Source organism: Pteropus vampyrus, unplaced genomic scaffold (genome assembly GCF_000151845.1).
Source record: "Pteropus vampyrus isolate Shadow unplaced genomic scaffold, Pvam_2.0 Scaffold681, whole genome shotgun sequence".
NCBI classification, from domain to species: domain Eukaryota; kingdom Metazoa; phylum Chordata; class Mammalia; order Chiroptera; family Pteropodidae; genus Pteropus; species Pteropus vampyrus.
This window is the reverse complement of record NW_011889462.1, coordinates 774,540-795,714: the sequence shown is the minus strand read 5'-3', so window position 1 is coordinate 795,714 and position 21,175 is coordinate 774,540. Positions and strand designations below refer to the sequence as shown.

The following is a 21,175-nucleotide window of genomic DNA, read 5'->3' as shown; positions in this document are numbered from 1 at the left end:
AGCTCCATGTCCAATACAGACCAAAAATGTGCTGTCCCTTCTCAGATGAAGTACGTAGAAACTTCCAAAATTTAATCAGGAAATTAAGAATGCCATTGAATTTAAAGACCTAAAAAGTGGCGTAATTTATCCAAAACTCACATCCTCACAGGTGTCCTCATTTGCTCCACAAGCACGTGAGCACCTATTTCATGTTGTCCACTCCATGAGGCACTGGGGGAAGGGTGCAGCCGTCTATCCAACACAGTGACCACTAGCTATTTAAACTTAACACCCTCAGTCAGACTGGCTTCATTTCATTGCTCAATATCTATATGTAACTAACAGCTACTATACTGGACAGTGCAGATACAGAACATTCCATCACTGCAGAAAGTTTTCTCTTGGGCAGTGCTAATGGGTCCAATGGGTATGACAGACACTAAACACATTAAAAATGGGCTGAATGAGCTCTGAAGAAGCAGAGTAAGGTTTGGCAAGCTGTGACCAGTGAACCTCATGGGGCCCGGGCCCGGGCACTGTTAATAGGGAAGCCCTGGGACAGGCTGGAGAGAAGCAAGTGGGAGTTTGCCTACGATTCTAGTGTCTCATTCCTTTCAGTTCCACAAGCCCTTGTGTGCCCCTCCACAAATCCCTTTTCTTTAGTGCTCTTGAATGGGACTCATTACAACAGAAAAAGTCCTATCTAGAACTGTGCTTGGCAAAGTGCCCTGCAGAAAAATGCCAGTAGGTGCCCTCCAGCTTCCCCCACCCTGGGAGAGACCCACAGTCCCTATGGACATTGAAGGTTCTGATGAGTCCTACAGTAAAGGAACCTTTACCATCATGTTTGAGTTAGGTTTCCCAAACATACATGACCATGTAATATAAGCACTGACATCTTTTTGGATCTTACTTTGAAATACACTGCCTGTACAACTCTGCCTTGTTTTATATTTATTTGAAAATGCCTTTTGTCAGAATGTGTTGTGTAGGTGAGAGCTCCTTTGAAAGGCCACAGTGGGCCCTGGAAATCTTGTCCTCCGCTAGCAGCAGAGCCGTCCAGCCTCACTGGCTATGCACAGAAAGCAGGCACGCGAAGGGAGCAATGTGTTCTTTTATTGATGCAAATACATCCAGTCACACCAACACTGACATTCCTGCGTTACAGTACAGCTTTATAGTCACAGTTCATCTCAAAATACCAAAACATCACAGGAAATGTATCCAATTGGGAAAATAAAGTGTCAAACGCAGACACTATCAGGTGGGTACTAAAATTGAGGACCCAGTGAAGTGTACATGATGGGAAAGCTCCTTAATGCACATACAGAAAATGTTCTAATATTGTATTCCAAATATATACTCTCAAGTTTTAAGCCTTTCTTTATCTCAAATACATAAACAAAGTAATATGTACTATCAATAGACAATATGTACTATCTAGAATGTCTGAAAAGTGCAAAAACACTGTGACAATACAGTGTAAATATTCTTGTTCTACCCAGGGCTGAAGATAACATCAGCAGAGGCTCACAGAGCCACCTCCTTCCTAAAGCCTCGCCTTCACATCTCCAGGCTCTTCTGGAGCTGTGGGAATTAGGAACTAACTGGCCCATCCTCACCAGGCCTTCCAACTGCAGACTTCTGCAGAAGACAGGCGTGTGAAGTAAGACAAGGGTAAGTAGTTCCCAATCTGCTTGTGCAAAGCCCCCCGTAAGGGAGATGGAGTCAGTGTGGATGGCCCACCTTCCCCTTTCAAGAGAACAGGGCGGTCACAGCCAGGAAGTCAGAAAATGAGTGTGCTCGAGTTTGGGAGTGGAAAATACCTCCAAACGTCGAGCAGTTATATGTGCATGGGCTCCAGCAGTTACTGGCCTGGCTCATTTTCTGTTTCAGATTCCCTTAGAGAAGCCGCCACCCAGAGGGGAGGAGGTGGCTGTCCACTGGAATACTGGCTTATGAGTTGCTTCTTTTCACTTTGTAGCTGGGTTTCAAAAACAGCTTAAATGTCTCCATTCTCAAGTCTACTTTGTATGTTATTCATTACAGGTAAATGTGTCTTTCAGTCACAGCCTGGAAAACTGACAATTCCACAACTCCTCCCACCTTACATTATTTTAGATATCCTCTTTTCCTAAAATGTAGTTGAAGAAAGACTTGCCAGACATATTCCAACAGAAAATATGCTGTCAGGTGTCCCTCTGCCCCTCCCAACCCCATAAATCCCTGATAAAGTAAAAGGAAAATGTAAACTTTGGAAAGCTCATATTTAAAGGTTCACTTCCAAAAGTACGCAAATAAGACCACCTGGCCTCTCAGGCCTTGTTGGAACCTGGAACCTTAGTGGCCCATGTTTTGAGGGCAGGCTCCTGTAGTTTAGGGCCCAGTTTTCCCAGTGCCTCCCATGGCACTGCTGGGTGCAGGCTAGAGCAGAATGAGAAAGAGCTCCCCAGTACCCTCTAAGGCACTAGCCCCGACATCAGAGACAGAGGGCTAGAAGGGCATCCAAGCAGGCAGGGCTCACATTGGTTTTAGTTGATTTTTATATCTATATATATATTTTTTCCTACAATGTGGATATAATCAAAAGCAGAAAATAAAAATCTACATTTCATTAGAATGAGATGTTATCATGGATGTCATCTCCCATGATACTCTTTCCCTATCCCTCCCCAAACCAGGGCCCTGCCCTGTTATTTAAAATAAACAAAAAACTTTGTGCCAAAGGTTGATACATGAAATAATTACCATTTTATCCCATAAAAGTTATATACAAAATAGACCTCAACCAGTGAGGCCACCACATCTCAACCCATATCAAGATTAAAACACGATTCACGTGTGTGCTTCATCCCGTGTCTGCAGGCGGCATCCACATCTTCAGGCTCTGTTAAGGAGAGTGGTCCTAAAGATGGACAGGGCACAAGGAAATGGTCAGACACCAGCAGGCCCTTCCCCTGAGCAAGCAAAGGGCAGTGGGGACATTCAAACCCCAAGTCCTCAGCCTCCCTCTAACTGGCAGCTGCACCAGGGTTGCCCTTCTCCCCCGGCTGCCTTTCGAAAGGGCAGATATCTCCCCGCAGCCCTCTCCCTTCCTTGCATGGGGCTGGTCTTGGAGGCCTGCAGGACTGTCCCTTTAGTTCTCCTACCTGAGAGTCTTCCAGCTATCCTTTTCCATATGGTTCTCTGGACCTTCACTTTCAAAGGAGGCAATGAAGAGTGCTGAGAGACAGGGAAGACCATCAGAATCCATGTCTACTTGTGGTTAGCCTGCCTATCATGCCAATTATCCCTTTTAAAACTTCACAATAGGGGTGTAGCTAGGCCAAGAAGGAACTCTTGGACCAAGGAGACCGTGACCTCCAGCCTGGGCTTATCCATAGGTCTCTGCGATGTGAGGTTCCAGACCACATCAGGCCTAGGGCTCCCAGCCACTTGCTCGGGGATTCTGAGAAGGTGCCTCGTTCTGCAGCACTGGCCCGACCCTGTTTTGGCTCTCTCAAGTGACCAATGAAGCCTGGTCTCTTCTTGTTTTTATCCTCCTTTATCTGTCATCTGCCCACAACCCACCCTCATGTACTCACCCCTGCCTCCCCTGTGTAGCACAGGGTTAACAATCAGGCCCATCCCCCAGGGTGACCCCAAGAGGGCACATGGGCCCTGGACAAGAGGGAGGGGGCTGCTGCTGTGCAGACGCAGCCTCACCTTCCTCGCTGTAGATGGGTGCCGTGAGCAGGTAACTCTGAATCTTCTTGTCCTTCTCAAAGGGACACTCTACCTGTGTCCATGTCATGAACTCATGGATCAATCTGGAAATCTCCCAAAATTTCTGAAAGGGCAGAAGACAAATTCGATGTTCACTTGTCATCTTAAGCTAGAAGTCTGGTCAGGGGCAGGGGATATAGATTCTGGTCTCAGTCTGCTGCTCACTTCCCTGGTCCTATCAAGATGGGACAGTGGCCCTGCACAGCTGACTTCATAGCCATGGAAGCACTTTATGCAATGTCAGAGCCAGCCTGTATCCCAGAGGACACACTGTCCTGCCCTCTGCCCAGGCATCAGGCTGGCAGCAAGGTCTGTGCCTCCCCTGTGCAGGGACCCCATAGGGCCCCATCTGTGACCCCAGGCTCCAGCAGGCATCCTAGCCAAAACCAGCACAGTACCACCAACCAGAATGTGCCATGATCTCATTTGGGGGCTTCTGTGGGTATCTATAACTGTCTCCCACCCCTTACCTGTATGAGGTGAGCACTGGACAACCTAGCTCCCCATACACCTCTCCAATCACCTTTGTTCTAATCTCCTGCCCTTAGCCAGACAAGACTTCACTTCCACCTGGAATTTTGCTGCCTCTTCCTCCCTGCCTGAGTTCCCTTTGTCTAAAGCCTTATTGATTACCAAACCCTCAGTGGTATCCCCTTCTTTGTCTCCCTGGTGAGGTCAGTGCTGGGACCAGGATCCTGGGTAAATATAATATAGGAAGGAGGCAAGAGAAGTAAATGTTAAATCAAGCTATATTTAAGAGACTGCAATGTTCTGATCAACCCTAAGGCCAGACCATGAGGAAACCTACAGAACAAAGGAAGATTTCTCCTGGGATTGCTAACAAACCATTTCCCCACATCAGGAAGAGAAAACAGAAAAACAAGTCTTTAAGTCACACCCTACACAAAATAAACACAACCATTCATTCCCTACGGCTAAAACCAAAGGCTGAGAATTGCCAGCAGACCTTTCATGCTACATATTCTTATCTTTTCATGCTACATATACTTTTATCCTTTCACACTGTATATCCATACCATTAAAGGAAAATGGGTAAACAAAGTAATTCATAGAAACTCAGAATGATATATATATAAACTGAATTCCCAGAACACTCAGGGTCCCTCTCGCTGTCTGTTTTCAGTTCCTGTCTTTTTCTCTGTCCCTCTCATTGTCTCCAACTCCCTCTCTCTATCATCTCTGGCCCTCTGAGTCTCTCTCAGCCTCTCTTACTCTTTGTCTCTGAGAGGAGACCACTCTGTCTATGGAGCATTACCCTTTCTCTAATAAACTTTCTTTTTAACTCTAACTCTGGTGTGGGCTTGAATTCTTTCCTGTACTCAGTCAAGAACCCTTTCTCTCAGTGCAGGGCCCAGTCCTGCTTCAAATGCAGGTTCCCTGTGGCTCCAAACCCTCTAACCAGACCAGCCACCCAAAAGGACAGGGATAAACTCATACCTGGAGGTCAAATGACCCACTTTGGAACTTTCAGTTCTAAAGACCTTTTTGCTACAGAGCCACACCTTGCCACTCTCTTGACACGGATAGATTCTACCTGCCCTTGGGCAAAGCTGCAAGGGCTGCCTGGCCCTGTGCTAGGACATCCTGGCCCCTCCCCTTGCACTGCAGTGGGGCTAAGCTCACCTTGAAGTTAATGTGCCCATTGGGCAGGTGGTTGGTGTGGATTTTATGGAGGAAGTAGATGTCCTTAATAAAAAGGTTGAATACAGGGATGACAATCTTCTCTCGGTTGCTGTTGGCCATCTGGGACCTCTGTGTGGCCCCCTGCAGGGCTGTGCGATAGTTGCAGAAGTTGCTTGATGGGTCCATGTGGTGCTGTAGGTAGACAGGAAGGAGGATGGGGACACGTAGGCAGTGCTACCCCTACACCCTTTATGGAGCAGAGTGAGTAAACAGATGATAGGGAAGGCAGTTCCCTTCTGGGTGCCTCAGACTATCACCAGAAAAGGCCTCCTTTCCAGATGTGAGCACCAGGGAGGGAAGCTCAGAGGTACCTAGCTGAGCACAGGGCCAAAGCCTTCCAGGTTTGAGTCTCAGCACCACTGGGAAAGCCATAGAGGTCTTGCAGCCCTCACACACCTCTTTCCTTTCAAAACTTCCTTTCGAATCCTTTCCTAGCCCCTCTGCTTAGACCGACATCTTCCAAATCTGATCAACTACACAAGACATACATGTTTTCAAAAAATGGATTCTGTGATCAAATGCATCCAGAAAAGGCTGTGAGTGAACTTACCTGTCAGGCTCTGGGTCACCCAGATGATCCAGGACCATGAAAAGTTGGGCCAGGGACAGGCTTGTCTCTGCTTAGTCAGCATCACCCAATGCAGGGCTCATAGGCCCACTTTTGCCAAACTCTTTACTAACTACTCCCCAGAGCTTGCTTTGGGCGATGCTAGATCTGACTAAAGTGAGGGCTGAGGACAGCTCAGGCCACTTGCCTTACCAGGGTGGTCAGGTCAGGCCTGCTCAATACACTCCAGCACTGTAGGAAAGTCCTGAGCGAGGAACAGAGTGCAATGGGAGGCCCACCTCTCAACACAGGATGAGGCTGGGTGCCTACCTCCAAGACATCGAACTTGGCTGTCTTGACTTTGGACCATGTTTTCTTCAGCCGCGCCACAGGACTGAGGTTCATGCCAGCTGCAAAGGTCAGCAGGTAAGGTCGGGTGGCGGGGGGAGGCATGCAGAAGCTGGGTGGGGAGCCCCAGGCCCAGACACTCACAGATGATAGCCATCATGGAGTTGAAGTTTCCGATGTTGAAGCACTCCCGGGCCACATCGATGAAGAACTCCAGCATGCGGGTCCGATGCTTTTTCTTCACGACCTGAAGGGGGGCCAGTGGCCTCAGTGTGAGCCCCACAAGGGGTCCTCCCCTCTACTACCAGTCCCTGAAGGACACCAGGTTGGTATTAGCCCAGGACCCACAGAGCTGCCAGGGAAGGGGGATGCTGGCAGGCTACAGAGGGAGGAAATGCAACTGTGGTATCTCTGATTCTAGGCAGAGGAAGAGGGCAGGTAGAGAGGGCTGAGGGACCCCAAATGAGCTCACAGACCATGCTGGCCACAAGGTGCACTACATGAATGAGTCTTGGTTGTAATTTAAGGCATCACTGTTGGACATGGGGGCAAGAAGGCACCTCCAAGGCCCTGGCAATGGAGGCTTCCTATCCCTACTTTCAAAGTTTCAACATCTGAGGGAGCAGAAGCATCTGAGGATGCCTCAGGCAGCACCATGGGATTGGCTAGGAGATGGCATCACCCTGCCCATGTCCACTGTGCAGTGCTTACCCGGCACACCTCGGTGGCCACTAGCATGCTGAGACAGTTGAACCAATTGTCGTAGGCCTCCAGGCTGTAGGTTTTGGTCAGGTCCCCTCGGCACTGGGGGGGGACACAGCAGGTCACAAGAAGCCCAAGGACCCTGCCAGCGGGTGCTGCCCAGCCCTGTCCCCAGAACTGAGGAGCCAGGGGAGGAAACTGAAAGTTATGTTGGGATAGAGGCAACTAGACAGATCCCCTTGGCTAGCCTGGGTCTCCAAGATGCCCAGGGCTAGATCTGGAGGCCAGGTTGGTTGTCCATGGCCCTGAGAATGCTGGGCCCCCTCCAAGTATGCATCATCTTACATGGCTATCCGCTGACACCCTGGAACAGGCACCAGGAGGCATCAGGAGGCCAGACTCTCCAGAGGTGCTCAGGTGTGCTGGGTCAGGACCCCACCTACCCTGCATGGGGTGTAAGTGCCAAGCCTACCCTCAGGCCACAGCCCCTCACCCTGTGATTGTCTCGAGAGTCCACGTGACTGATGATCTGCATCAGGTCCTCGGAGTGAATGCTGCAAACCCTCTCCTGGGGTGGGATAAGGAAACAGCAGAAGAGGAGTGCTAAGCCTGCTATCCTTGGACAAGCCCCACACTCGGGGTAGAGGGCATGTTCACAGAAGCAGTCAGGACCTGTCTGCACGTGGGCACCATGGCCCCTCCTTGATTAGAGCACCTAGCCAGTGGGCAGGCCCTGCCCAACACCCCCCCCCCCGCCCCACCCCACCCCACCCCCACCACAAAGAGTCTGGAAGCCAACCCCTCCCCCACCACACACACACACACACACACACACACACACACACACTTAGAGAGGAGAGGACAGGGCTGAAAGGAGGTGAGGTGGAAGCCTCAGGGTATGCAGGGGACCTTCTCAGCCCAGGGCACAGGCAGGACGAGGTGACAGAGTTGGCTAACTGACTCTCACCATTGAAGCCCCTCACTTCCGTCCAAGCCCCTCACTTCCTTCCTGACTCTCACCATTGAAGCCCCTCACTTCCTTCCTGGGGCTACTTTGGTTCTCATGGTCCCAGCCCCTTCCATGAACACAGGGCTGCGGTGAACCTAGGGAACCAGGCACCAGGCACAGAGAAACCTGCTGCTCAAGTAGACACACACCAGCCAGAGACAGTGGTCAGGGCTAGCAAGTAGACTTCACCTAATACCCTAGTCGGCTCAGCCAGGGAGGCCCTGCAGCACTATGTTGAGAAAGAGGCCAGGGGTCCAGTGGCCCTAGGTGAGCATGAGTAATGTAACCCCAGCCGTACCCTGGGCAGGCAAACTGTAGCACTGACCAGCTCGATATGAGTCAGCTGCTGGGCCAGCACCAGGGGGTCACAGCACATGCCCAGGATATCCTTCTGAGTGGCTGGTGGCTTGGCCTTGAGGACAGGCCCTTTGTCCAGAGCTGGCGAGCGGAGCTTCTCCCGAAGCTCCTGAAGCTGGCTCCGGGCAGCCAGGGATAGCAGCAGGCTCTGCATCATTTGGGTGATGGCCTTCTTCACTGTGCCATTCTCCTGTAGGGGTGAGGGAGGGATGAAGTTACCAGTGCAGGCTAGTGGCAAGACTACCACCTCCGTGGAGACACCCATCTCATCTCCAGGGCCATGCCTGACTTTGAGGGCATATGCCCTACCCAAACCTGCCATTAGCACTTGGACCTAACACAATGGAGTATAGTGTGGGCTCCTCTGAGGCCTGCTAAAGAGGGTGGCTTAGTGGGCTGTCCTATGAAGAAGGAATCCGAGAACCAGAGCAGGGCCAGAGCTAGGCTTCTGGATCTGAAAAGTGTGACTTTACTGGAGGCAGAGGCGGCCAGCTAAGCTACTTCTTAGGGCCATCCTACAGCAAGAGAAGCCCATAATAGGGATGAAGGCATCCCGAAGGGATTCCTCTGGGGCCAGGAGCCTTCATTCCCTGGGTGCGGGCAGCCCTGGCCCCTCCCAAAGCTCTCCCTGGGCTTTCTAAGCCCTCTGGCCAGATAGGAGCTGCTGAGCACATGGAGCACTTCCATTACTGAGGCACAGCCAGCCCAGGCTCCCTCTTGGCTCTCCAGGTTCCCAATTCCATTGAAGGCCAAGAACAGACCGGGAACCAAACAGCTTCTTACCTCTCTCACTAGATGCCCCCACTCCACCTATCCAAGGTCCAGAAGAGGGTGGGGCCTGGGATCATTCCACATTCTCAGGGTGAGATCTAGCCCTACTGCTCAAGGTTTCCTGCATGCAGATGGTGCCAAGGGCCAGTCTGGCCTATTACTTGCCAAGGTAGGGGAGATAGCCAAATGGAGCCACCCAGCAGTCTTCATGGAGGAGTGATAGAGAAGAGGACCACATACAGAGCTGTCCCTAAGGACCCCACCCCCTGTGTGAGTAGACCCCCCCTCACACACATATCAAGAGTTGAGGGAGGACCCTACCTCCTCACACTGTGTGAGCCGGTAGGTGATAGCCTTCAGTTCAGCCATGGCCTTCTCATCCTGGAAGTCGTAGGGGAAGGCCTCTGTCCACTCCTTTAGCAGCTGCACAATCTTAGCAGAGAAGGATTTCAGCTTGGCCTAGGGTGGCAGGGCACAGAGTGAAGCCTGACCCACCAGAGTGAGTAACGAGATGACAAATGGTACACCAACCCTCCAGCACCTATGCCCTGACTCTGTGCTGGAGCAGGGCTGATGGGCGGGGACAACCCCTAAACAGTCCACCTTCAGTTTTGTCATACCTGCTCTCTTTCATATTCCCCCTGTAGACCCTGAGAAAGAAGATACTTACCAAGAAGGACTCCTGGTGGCTAACTGGGTTCAAATTTTAAAAAGACAGACTTGCAGCCTTTTCTAAACAGAGGCCCCTTGCAAAAGCCACACGTCAGGGAGAAGTCTGCATTGAACTACCTGCCTGTCCTGTGTTCCTGCCAGCAGAGCCAACCCTTGGAAAGGAGTGTCTGCATTGTACTTCAACCAATAAGACTGGCACTTTCCCCTCCAATCAGAGCTGTGTCACTATATCCTCATTAGCATCTTTACCCACCAGCCAGAACAGCTCCATTCCGACCAATCAGGACAGTGCTTTTTGGACCACTCAAACTTCGAGGTTTTGCATGAGGACAAACCGATCCGGAACCAGGAGCAGAACTTCTGTCCATATATAAGTCAGCTCCCCTGGTGCTTGGAGAGTGCACTTTCTCTTTTCACCGAAAACCAAAGACTGGGTTTCTCCTGCTGTGGTTGAAAGACCTAAGACTTCTCACAAGAGCAGGTGGCATGGAGCAGAGTTGTGTAGTCAGAGAAGAACCTCACCGCGGGGCTGCTTTGTCCCAGGGCTGCCTCACAGCTGTGCTGTTTCATAAATGAGCTGTAACACTACCGAGCTGTTCTCACAGCCATGCCATTTCATAATTGAGCATTTGCACTAAATAAAGTTCCTTTTTCACTGCACCCCAAATTGGGAGTTCTTGTTGGTATGAAATTGGCGCCAACTTAAGGATTGACACCCTTAAGTCAGCTCTTTTTCACTTAAATAAATTCATTTTCAAAAACCTTGCCCCAACACTACCATGGCATAGAAAACTAGTTTCATTTGCTGTAATTAGAAGTTATTGATAAAATAAAACAAGTGAAAACCAAGAAAATTCATTAGTAATAAAGGAGAGGCTCTTGCCTGTCCCCTTTCTATTAAAGCAGGTTGGCAAGTGCTGGGAAGGGGCACAGACCCGTGGAGATGCCTTCCTCCCCACTTTGTGTCATTAAAGGTGGTCCTGGCACTCTTGCTGTAGTTCCAGGCTTACACACATGCACAGTCCAGGAGGAGAGAGGAGGAAATGCCAGAGCATCCCCCCAAATGCCCACACGAACCTTGCCGCCTCACCCCCTGCCACCTGCGTCTCCTGCGCCCCCACTGCTCCTCCTTTCCCTACCCTGCTCACCTGTCCATGCTTGCCCAACCTGGACCATCTCACCCACTGGGTGGCCATGACTGCTTTCAAAGCCAAGCTCCTGGAGGAACCATCCCTCAGTCCTGCATCTTCCTGCGCCCCTCTTTTGCCTCCAACCGACCTGACTCAAGTTGTCCCATGCCCCTAGCCGGTCCTTTAGTGATGGCTTCCCATATCTGGCAGAGCCTCTCTCAGATGACCCTGCATTCCTGCAGCCACTGCTTCTGGCCAGAATCCAGTGCATGGGCAACCCAGAAGGCTTTGCTGACCTTCCCTCAGATGCCTACAACACCCACATGCAGCATGAACCAGAGCCTTGTGTTCCTTCCTCAGTGGCCCAGCTGTGCATGTCACCATGGACACAGGCTAGCAGGCTCACTCCAGGCTGCTACTGTCCCCATGCTGACCTTCAGCCCCCTCACTCACCCCACTCTGATTTATTTCCACTTGCCCCTCCAGAGTCTTTCCAGATTGTAGTCAGTGCCTGTTGCATCCCTGCCCTGTGGCACCCTGGGAAAGCCCCTCTGGAGAGGAGACTCTGAGCAGACATGGCATTCACTGGCCTTTGCTGCAATCCTTCAGGGCCCAGCCTCACAGAAGGAAAGTGGAGGGGAAGGTCATCAGTAAATGGGGACAGGCCATGCTCTGCTACAGCCCGAACTAGGCTCTGCCAGCTCTTTGACAGCATGCCCACCACCCTTTCTTCTCTACCAGACCCTTGGCTTCTAAAACCTCACCCCAAGTCCCTGCCCCAGGGCCTCAGGGTAGAGCTGTGGTTTCTTGACCATCCTAACTGCCCAAAGCCTGGCTCAAACAGAAGAGACAACAGTGGCAAACAGCCCTGTCTGAGTTACTGAAAGCTCTAATGAACAGGTGCCAGCCTGAGAGTGCTGCCACCTGACCCACTTAGAGGAGGCAGTGACTCATGCCCCATTGGCTTCTTTTCCACCAGCTACAGCCAGGCCTCTATTTTGGGGTTCTTGGCACTGACCAGGAAAGCTGGTGGAGCTGTCCACTGGGGCCCTTCCTTGGGAGGGGGTGTAAGTGCCTACCAACAGCAGTTACTTTCAGCATCGTGGGAGGGGAGCCATACCCCAGATGTGCCAGGAGGGCAGAGACCAGCAGACCTACCGCCATCAGGAAGGGCCCCAGGCCAGGCTCAGCCAGACACTGTCCTATCTGCTTATTCTGAGCAGAAACGGGATGGGTAGCCAGAGGCATGGAGACAGGCACCATCTGATCAGCATGCATGTACCTTCTCAGACCCGGCCTCCAGCTGCTGCCTCTGCTCCAGGCAGATCTGCCCCACACGGGCCAGCAGGTCATGAGGTGGGATGAAGACCCGAGAGCTCAAGAGAAATGTGAAGATGTATGTCTTCTGAAGAAAAGAAAAAAAGAAGAAAAGGAACAGAGGGCAAAGCATGAGTCAGGCCTGGCGTGGCCCCCAGGTACACTCACAGCCTGCTGCTACACGTCACCCTACTGCCTCCCAAGCCCAACATCACCATGCAGTAGTCATGGTTTTTGCATGGTTTACTACACCATGAATGCCCTTCTTCTCTCTCACTGTCACCTGAATCCTGCCCAACTTGCAAGGCACAGATCAACCCCACGTCGCAGTGGCTCACAGAGGCCTCCTAGATGAGCTCAGCTTCCAGCAGTCTTGCTTTGCTGGGCTTCTCCCCACTCTCTGTCCTACCCTGCAATGGGCACTAACCCAACCTTGTATGTTTGGCAGGAAGCTCCGGGCCTGTATGAGCCTGGTGCTCAGACCATGATGCTCCCTGGGCCAAGCTCCAAGCATCTTTCATCTCCAGATCCTCACCAGCTTATCTATGGGGCAGGGCTAGGCCTTCTTGGACCCTGTACCAGCATCAGGGACTATTGCTAGCCCCTGTACAATCACTAACCAGCTGAGGGCTTTGTCTCCACCTGCCTCGCCAGGGCCCCTGTCCCACATCCATCGACTCTCATCACTGGGCTTTGTGCTGAAGGCATGGAGGGCTCCTCATGATCTGAGCTGAACGATGGCAGGGAGAAGCCCCAGACAGGTCCTGAGAGGGTTTATGGGGTGGGAAGAGGAAGAGTAGACAGAGCCCAGGAAGGATGGAGGAGTCCTGATATGTTGGGTGGGCCAGGAAGTCCCAGAAGCTTAGTTGACCCTCCAGCATCATCACATAAAAGCTGGAGGGCAGAGAAGAGCAATTCCTCCCCCACTGTCCCTCAGTGGTGTCTCACTCATGGAGGCCAGGGAGCCCAGCTCTGTACTGGGGATGGAGTGGGCACTGTCAGGGCCTGTGAAGCTCTGCTCTCGAAAGGACCTAGAGCCACTACTGCAGAAGGGAAGCCACATATGACAAGAGAACTCTTTCTCTCTGTTCCAAAAATGTGCTCGTGTCTTCTTGAGGTGAAGAGGGGGCATCTGGATTGTAGGTGAAGGCTAGCTGTGCTCGTGTGGGCATGATTTGTCCTAGGCTCCACAGGCGTGGCAGTGGTTCATGCACAAAGCAAACTTTCTGGCTTAGGAACAGGACCTGTGCAGGGCAGGCCCTCACCAGGACTCTGTGGTGCTGGTCTGGCCCTTTAGACTTTTATTCCTCCCCCAGGACCCTGCCCAGAACTCAGACCCTTGTCCCAGCCCCTCGTGTATCTCTTTCTTGTGCCACCAGGGCCATCTTCCACCCACCTGGAGGGCACAGGGAAATGACTCCCCCCTGGCCCACCCTGCCCCTTCCCTGCTACTCCATTCATCTCTATCTGCTCCCCCTCCCACCATCCCAGAAGCAGCCTTCTCTGGAGCCCACACCTTTCTCCAGACCCAAGCACTCACATCAGGGTAATAGTCCACTGTGGGGACTAGGTGTTCTATCAAGGCCTCCAAGGATCCAGAGATGAGGCATCCATCCTGGAAGATGAGGTCCCTGGAGCTGCTGGCCCCACCTCCTCGCTCCCCCATGCTGGGCTGCACCTGTCCACTACAGCTGGGCCTGAGTATGCTGGAGAAGAGGACAGATGTCTGGGGCATAGTTTCCTGTAAGAGAAGAATGAGGCTGTGAAGCATTAAAGATGCCTCTGCCAGGCCCTCCTTCTGGCTGTCATGGGTACTTCATACACACCATCAGTGTCACTAATGCAAGAGCTGAATCATCTCATTAATCCTCATATTAACCCCACAAGAGATGCCATTATTTTCCAAATGTTGCAGATAAAGACAAGGCACAGAGAGGCTAAGTGCCCCAGGTCACACAGCTAGATTGCAGCTGTGCCAAGACCACAGCAAAGGTGGCCAGGGAGGCCTGAGTTAGAGCCTGGCTCTGCCACTTGTGGCTTCATCAGAATCCTCAACCACTAGGAACCTTAATTTTCTCAACTGTACCATGGGTACAGAGAGCACTACTTCAGAGTCTTGCTGAGAGGATTAAATGAGGCTCAGAGGCTCACTTTGGAAAATGCTGCACACTAGACATGGTGTCACCACCCTCGGAAGCCAACTCCCACAGACGTGCTTGCTCAGCATTCCCCTCAGACCATGGGGAGTGCCCAGGACACAGAAGCACTGGATTTCTCTAGACACATAAGCCCCCAGAGGCCCCAGAGAGCCAGACCCTGTCGGATATCCAAAGCAAGTGCAGCCCCAGAGCCACAGCATCACCAGAGACTTGCACCTTCTGAGTCAGAATTCACTATTCTCTGGAGTTTTAAATCCTCTTCTAAAGCTTTGGGGCTCCAAGTGGGGCCCCAACCAGCAGTGCTATCACCTGATCCACTGTTTAAATGCAGTACCTTGATTTCCAGCCTAGGTATGCTGGGTGGATCAAGCCCATTTTCCAGGGACATGTTTGTCCCTTTGAGAGGTTTAGCCTGCAGGTGGGCAGACCTGGCTTCACTTGATCAGTGCTTCTCAGCTGTGATTCTCACCAGAATCACCTGGGGAGTTAAAAAAAACACTTTGACCAGCTTCCACCCCCATGATTCCGATTTAACTGGCATGGCGTAAAGCCTGGGCATTGGCATTTTTCAAGGTTTACCAAGTGAAATTGGAAGTAGGAAGCATAGGGAGCCTCTCTCTTGCCTCAGTGGCTCCTGGCTGCATCCAGACCTATCTGGAGGATGCACACAATCGTTGGAGAGCTCAGGAAGTCTTCTGAGGCCAGGCCCGATGGATGGGGAAGACAGAGGGTGGGCCAGCTTTCTGCGCCTGCTTCTGTAGGGCCCAAGATGGAGCCCGAGTGACCCATGCCTCTGCTCCAAGTCAGCTGGGGCTGGCCTGGACAAAGTACCAGCCCTTTGGGAAAGAGGGGGGTCAGACTTGCATCCAGTCTACCTCCTCTGACTGCCTGCAGCTCCCCCTCTGTTCAAGTAGGAAAGCAAGCACCTTCTAATTAAAGACACAACTGGCTCATAGTCAGGAAGGTGAAAGTGAATAACCCTCTACTAGAAGGCAGGCCTTGCAAGCTTCCCACCTCCCACTCAGGGCCAGGTGGTGCAAGAGCAGGCCCAGGTACCCAGATGCCCAAATGCAGGAGGGAGGGGCCCTCCTGCCAGCTTGGAAGAAAGCTCCAAGTTTCGAGGCAGTGGTTATGTGACAGTGCTTTCCTGTTTCACACCTAGGTTTACTTGGCTCTCTGGGAGCACTATTAAGGAAAGTGGTCCTCCTTGTATCCTCCTGGTCAAGTCTCAAGGGGTACCTGGGTGTTAGATGAAAAGGCCACACTCATTGCCCCTATCAGGGCAGAGCACACTCTGGGATCCTGCGGTAGTCTGGGGGCGAGGAGGGAAGGCTGCCCTGGCACAGGCTGTGTCTGAGGGACCCTTTGCCACCTGCCTTAATGAGCTGCCACCAGTACTGTTCATTGGGCTGGCTACAGGTGCAGTAGGCCAGGTGGGCAAAGCAACAAGGCATGGGACCTTCTTGCAACTGCATTGTTGCCCTCTCCATCTTTCCACTCACTTCCAGGGCTCCCTTACCACTCTGCCTGATCACAGGCTGTCCTGGCCTGCCAGGCTGGGCTGAGGTATTCCACCTGGCATATCTCCAGTAGCTCCCCAGAGAATGAAGTGGCTGCATTGGGGCCCTGCAGCTGCCCCTGCTTCAGGGCTCATGCCTGCTCCTCCCTCTGTTGTCCAGCACAAGTGACTCAACCTTGGGACACCCCAGGGCTCCCTCAACTCCATTCCTTTCACGCTGTCTGCACTCCAACTCGTAGCCATCCATCCACACTGCCAAGTCCTTTCTTGTGTGTCAGCTCTGTGTCTGGAACTTTGGTGAGAGAATCCAGATAGAGTCAGGAGACACACATGGTTTCAACCCCATGGAGAAGGCTCTGAATCTGAGACTGGGTGTATAGTTTCTTGCCCTTCCTTTCTTGCAGGGCTGTGGTGAGGATTAGATGAGAAAACAGAAGCTAATGTGGTCATGTCCTGGGAGCTGAACAAGATGTTGTCATGTGCCACCCACATCTGTGCCTCAGAGCCACCCGAGTAGCCCAGCACTGCCCCCCGAGTAGCCTAGCACTGCAGCCATCACATCTAACCTATGGCCTGACCTAGGGCCTCACGGCCACCAGCAGGCCACACACCCTTCCTGCTCTGGTGTGTACTCTGTGGATCCATCCAGTCCATGTGCACAACCTAGAAGTAGTGTGGGACCAGATAACACCCGGACCCAATGTAGGTCAATGGGACACGGGGGCCAGAAAGTAAATTCTACTTCCTCACGCCTGATGAACAAAAGCTTCACAGAGTCTCTCCACAGACAGTCTCAAGTCCTGTCAGGCTTCTCCATCTACACACTCTCCTTCTTCCCTTCTGCTTCCATGGACCACACTCCTCAACAAAGTGCTCACACATGAACTTTGTCTCAGCCTCTGATCTCTAGAAAAGCTGGGCTGAGAGGAGAGCAGCCATTATCTTGTTTCTGTACTCCTTCCCACATCTAGAATCAACACATGCTGATGGCCACATTTGTCAGACAGGGACACTGGTCCCTGAACTTCACACATGGGTATGGGAGTGTAGGAGAGAAGAATACATGGCATGCAGCTTCCAGCCCAAAACAAGTGCTCACACAGTGACGAGTTGGTACAGAAGTAAACACCATTCTCCAGGCTCTGCTCAGCCCAGCTGAGGGACTATTTCATGGTCCTTGATCCTTGGGTCCTCTCCAGGGCATACGGTCTGGAGTTCTGAGTCAATGCAACTCAGGTCAGAGGCCCTTTGTGAGGCCTCAGCCAAAAACTTTAGCTTCTGAGTAATTGCAGCTGCCCACATCCTGTACACATGAATACACATACACGGCGCACATACACAAGCACAGCATGTACACTAATGCACACAGTGACACACACACACAACATGTACACATACAGGCACAGTACAGACACAGCACACACACAGTGTGCACACATACACAGCTCACACGCAGCACACAGTGTGCACACACAGTGCACACAATGCACAAATACACAGCATGTACACATGCACAGTGCACAGAGAGCTTATACACAGCACATATACATACACAGAACAGGCACACACAGCACACAATGCACACATGTATACATAGTGCAGATATATACACAGCACACATACACCATGTCCACATACAGCACATGCATACACCATATACACATGGCATGCAGCTTCACAGGATACACAGTGCACACATACACAGCATGCACACACACAGCACACAGTGAATGGATACACAGAGAATACACATACGGTGTGCACACACAGCACGCACACAGCACACACATAGTGTGCACACAGTGCACACATGCACACCTTCTAAGAAACACACTGCACCAAAGCATCAAGAGCGTGGAAGCTGACTGGACTGAGGGGCCCAGAGGAGAAGAGGGAAGCATAGTGGGGGCAGCCACGGTATGAGAAACTCCTGGGGTTTTTGAGAGAGTAAGAGGAGGGAACTTAGGCAGCCCCAGTGCCCTGAGAAATCCTGGGAGAGATGGCAAATGAGAGTCTTAGGAACTGTTCGCAGAAGATTATGAAAGAAATTCCCTTTTGCAGCCTTGTCAAGAGAATTTAACTAGAGATTTGAGGGCCACTCCCTGCTACTGTGCTTTCTGATGTGGCCCCAGTAAACTAGTGCTGTGAGGGGTCATGCCCCCCATCAGGCAACAAAATAGAGAGGAGGGTATCAAAGCCGGACACATACTCTGGGAGGGGCAGCCCTGCACACACATACACGTGTACATCTTTTGTGACCTGGGCACCGTCCCTCTACTTACAAACTCAGGTTGCATCTGAGATGGTCTTCAGAAACCATGCACCCTACTCCATTATCCCAGGAGCCCTCTGGTCCCAGGGAGCTGCAGCCATGACAGAGGCCCAGATCTCTCTGTTACCAGGGCCACCAGCCTCACTATGGCAGTCAGAGGCTGCTGTGAGCACCCAAAGGCCCCTGTTGCTACTCTTCACAATTCTTCATGTGCACTCACACTTGTCCAGCCTGTGTAAGGGTTATATCCTTTCCCGAGTGCTTTTCCTGCTTCTTGTACTGAGAGGTCCAAAGAGGCCCGGGGGAAGGCCTAACATCACCCTATGGTCTCACAAATGACTTCCATAGCTGAAGTTGTCACAAACAGTATTTGGGTAAAGAATACAAATGATGGCGACTCTAGAGAAACATCCAATTACTTCGGTATCTGTGTGCAGAGCTGTCATGCTCACAGCTGTCCGGGGCAGTCTTGCACCCTTCCTGGGGTGTCCCATGCCCAGAGTCTGCTCTCATAGGAGCCCTCATCGCCTACCTCCCAGTGCTCAAGGTCCCTTCCCGAGAGCAGAACCTGTGGTCCTCCAGCTTGCTGTGGGCAGGATGGTAGGGGTAGGGAGAGGAGGAAGGGACTCAGGACAGTCAGTTGGGACCAGCACCTTGTCCTTCAGGACTCACATGGGAGAGGCCGCTGCCTGCCCCATCAGGCCCCCTTGGGCCTCCAGGCCTCTGATGCCCGGTGAACTGCTCCCAATACTAGCTCAGGGCACGTTCTGGGAGAGGGGAGACAGGGCTCAATAAACATTCCCTGTCCCACCCCGACATGTCTGCATGAAGCACATTTCTCAGTACAGAAGGCCTAAAGGAGAAACACTGGAAGGTGGCACCAGTGATAACTGGCTGGCCTCAGACACAACCAACTCTGTCCGAACTGACAATGGGGACCACAGCCTGGGAACAGGACAGTCTCCTGCACAGCTGAACAGAAATGGTATCAGATCTCCATTCAACTGTGAAGAGGAGGAGTTGTCTAGGGCAGGTTCCCAGGGCATAGTCACAATTTTAGGACTCCTTCCAGATCCTGGAGTCTGCAATTCTGGAAATTTCTGAGAAATGTAAAAGCAGGGTAAAGGTTTTGACTAATCTTGTTATACTTTACATGTTTATCATCAGAAGCTGGAGCCCAGTGTGTGCTAGGCATTACACATCTCATCTCACTTGATGCAACCCCCCTAACCCAGGGGACAGCGCAGAGATGCCCATTTCTCAGATAAGGACTGGCATAAGGTTGCTCAGGCAGCAGTGGTGATAGGTCTGCCCAGATCTGTTTGTCGCACAGCCCTGCTCTTTCTCAGGACTGTCATTTCTCCTCATCATTGTCCCTGGCTGGGCATGACCCTCTCTGAGCATCAGATGAAGGCAAAGGCCCTCACCGGCACACACAAAGAAACACATTTTCCAAGGGCATTCTGTATATGATTCCAGGGATGGAGGGGCTCCCAGAGCTCATCCATGGACAAGAAAAATCCCAGCTTCCTGGATAACTGAGACAAAAATGGTCCTCTGGGCCCATCCTGCATTAGTCCCCAGGAATCTGCCTTCACGTGGAGGAGAAGAGCCAGCAGCCCCATTCCTGCTAGGCTTTGCATGGGGTGCTTCTTTCTGAGACAGCACACACACTGGCTTCTATTTTTTAACCTACTCAACAAAAATGGAGACTATTTTTAGCTCAGCAAGCTGCAGGGCATCACAATTAGCTACTGCAAATTACACTTCTTGTCAGTCTCCCTTTCTGTTGGCTGGGAGAGAGAAAGTGCTCCTGGAGGGAGCAAGGTGCCAGCCCTGTGTCCCCACTCTGGCGGGCCACTTAACTAAGAGGGACTTCGGTAGAGATTTCAGAATGGGTGCATTTGTGGAGCTGTCTCAGGTTTCATCCAGTTCTAGAAAAATCCAGTCCTGGCGGAGAGCTGGGCAGGAGCCCCATCAGCACTCAGAGGCCAAGACTAGGGAGAAAACCATGCTGCTTAGTTAGACCAGGCCAGTGCCATGTGAGTCCAGGTCTGCCAGGACTCTTGGGCAGCTGAGGCCAGACCTGCCTCATCAGCAAATGGACCCCATCACCCTTCTGAAGGCTGACTGGTTCTCTGAAGTCATGTGCACTGGTGTAGAGCAGCAGGTGGGGTGCTCCACAGAGCACAAACTCCTTGCCCATTCATTAACTGATTCATTCATTCACAAATGTTACAAGGACCCGCCTAGACACTGCTCAGCCTCCACAGGAGCAGGCTATGGCTGGCATGCACAATGACCACACAGGTAAGCCCCTGTGATATTATGGGTTAGAAGGGTATCGGTGCTCTGGAAGAAGAAGTAGGAAAACTGGCCTCTCAGAGGAAGTGCGATCTGAGCACACTTGAAGGAGACTTATGGAAAAGGAAGAGTACTGTGAGCAGAGGGAGGGGCTGATGCCAAGGCTGTCAGGTCCCAAAACCTGTGAGCCTTCCATCCCATTTGCTCTAGGGAAAGTCTCCCTTGGAGTACCTCTTATGAGCTCACTAACTCCCAAACAATCCTAATTATCTGTGTCAGCCCTGCTAAACATGGATTTGTGCTAGACTGCCCCATAATGTACCCTAGCCCCTGAAGTCAGACACATGGGGACCCTTCCCTGACATCCCTCAGCTCCTGGTAAGAGGGGAATTGGGAGGTGCCCTCCCTGTCCTCCTCCAGCACAACCCAGTCCCAGGCCTGCAGGGGTCTCCAGATGGGCTCCCCAGGCCAAGACTTCCTGGATGAAGCTCATATCCAGGAGGCTCTCTAAAGATCTGGAAGGCCTTGGAGGGCAATCTAGGGAGAGGAGTTAGTAGAGGAAGTCCTCACTTTACACAGCAGAGAACTCTAAGTAGGAAGTTGCAAGTCAAATCAAA

The 21,175-nt window shown here is 51.9% G+C and overlaps 1 protein-coding gene across 8 annotated transcripts in view; it reads right to left on the bottom strand.

Moving 5' to 3' along the window:
• Positions 1 to 1,078: 1,078 nt before the first annotated feature.
• The window catches only part of RASGEF1A (RasGEF domain family member 1A), a 109,409-nt gene continuing 89,312 nt past the window's right edge, over positions 1,079 to 21,175 (bottom strand). For 5 of the 8 annotated variants that reach the window (XM_023526056.1, XM_011385309.2, XM_011385313.2 and 2 more), the window contains 12 exons: positions 13,845 to 14,045; positions 12,270 to 12,392; positions 9,507 to 9,644; positions 8,356 to 8,604; positions 7,542 to 7,616; positions 7,058 to 7,150; positions 6,491 to 6,593; positions 6,329 to 6,408; positions 5,392 to 5,583; positions 3,688 to 3,811; positions 3,132 to 3,204; positions 1,079 to 2,887 (listed from right to left, as the gene is read on the bottom strand). In XM_023526056.1, the coding sequence (XP_023381824.1) occupies positions 2,863 to 2,887; positions 3,132 to 3,204; positions 3,688 to 3,811; positions 5,392 to 5,583; positions 6,329 to 6,408; positions 6,491 to 6,593; positions 7,058 to 7,150; positions 7,542 to 7,616; positions 8,356 to 8,604; positions 9,507 to 9,644; positions 12,270 to 12,392; positions 13,845 to 14,045 (1,476 nt within the window). In that variant the 3' untranslated portion in view covers positions 1,079 to 2,862. The other 3 variants (XM_023526057.1, XM_023526058.1, XM_023526061.1) reach the window with 3 other exon arrangements.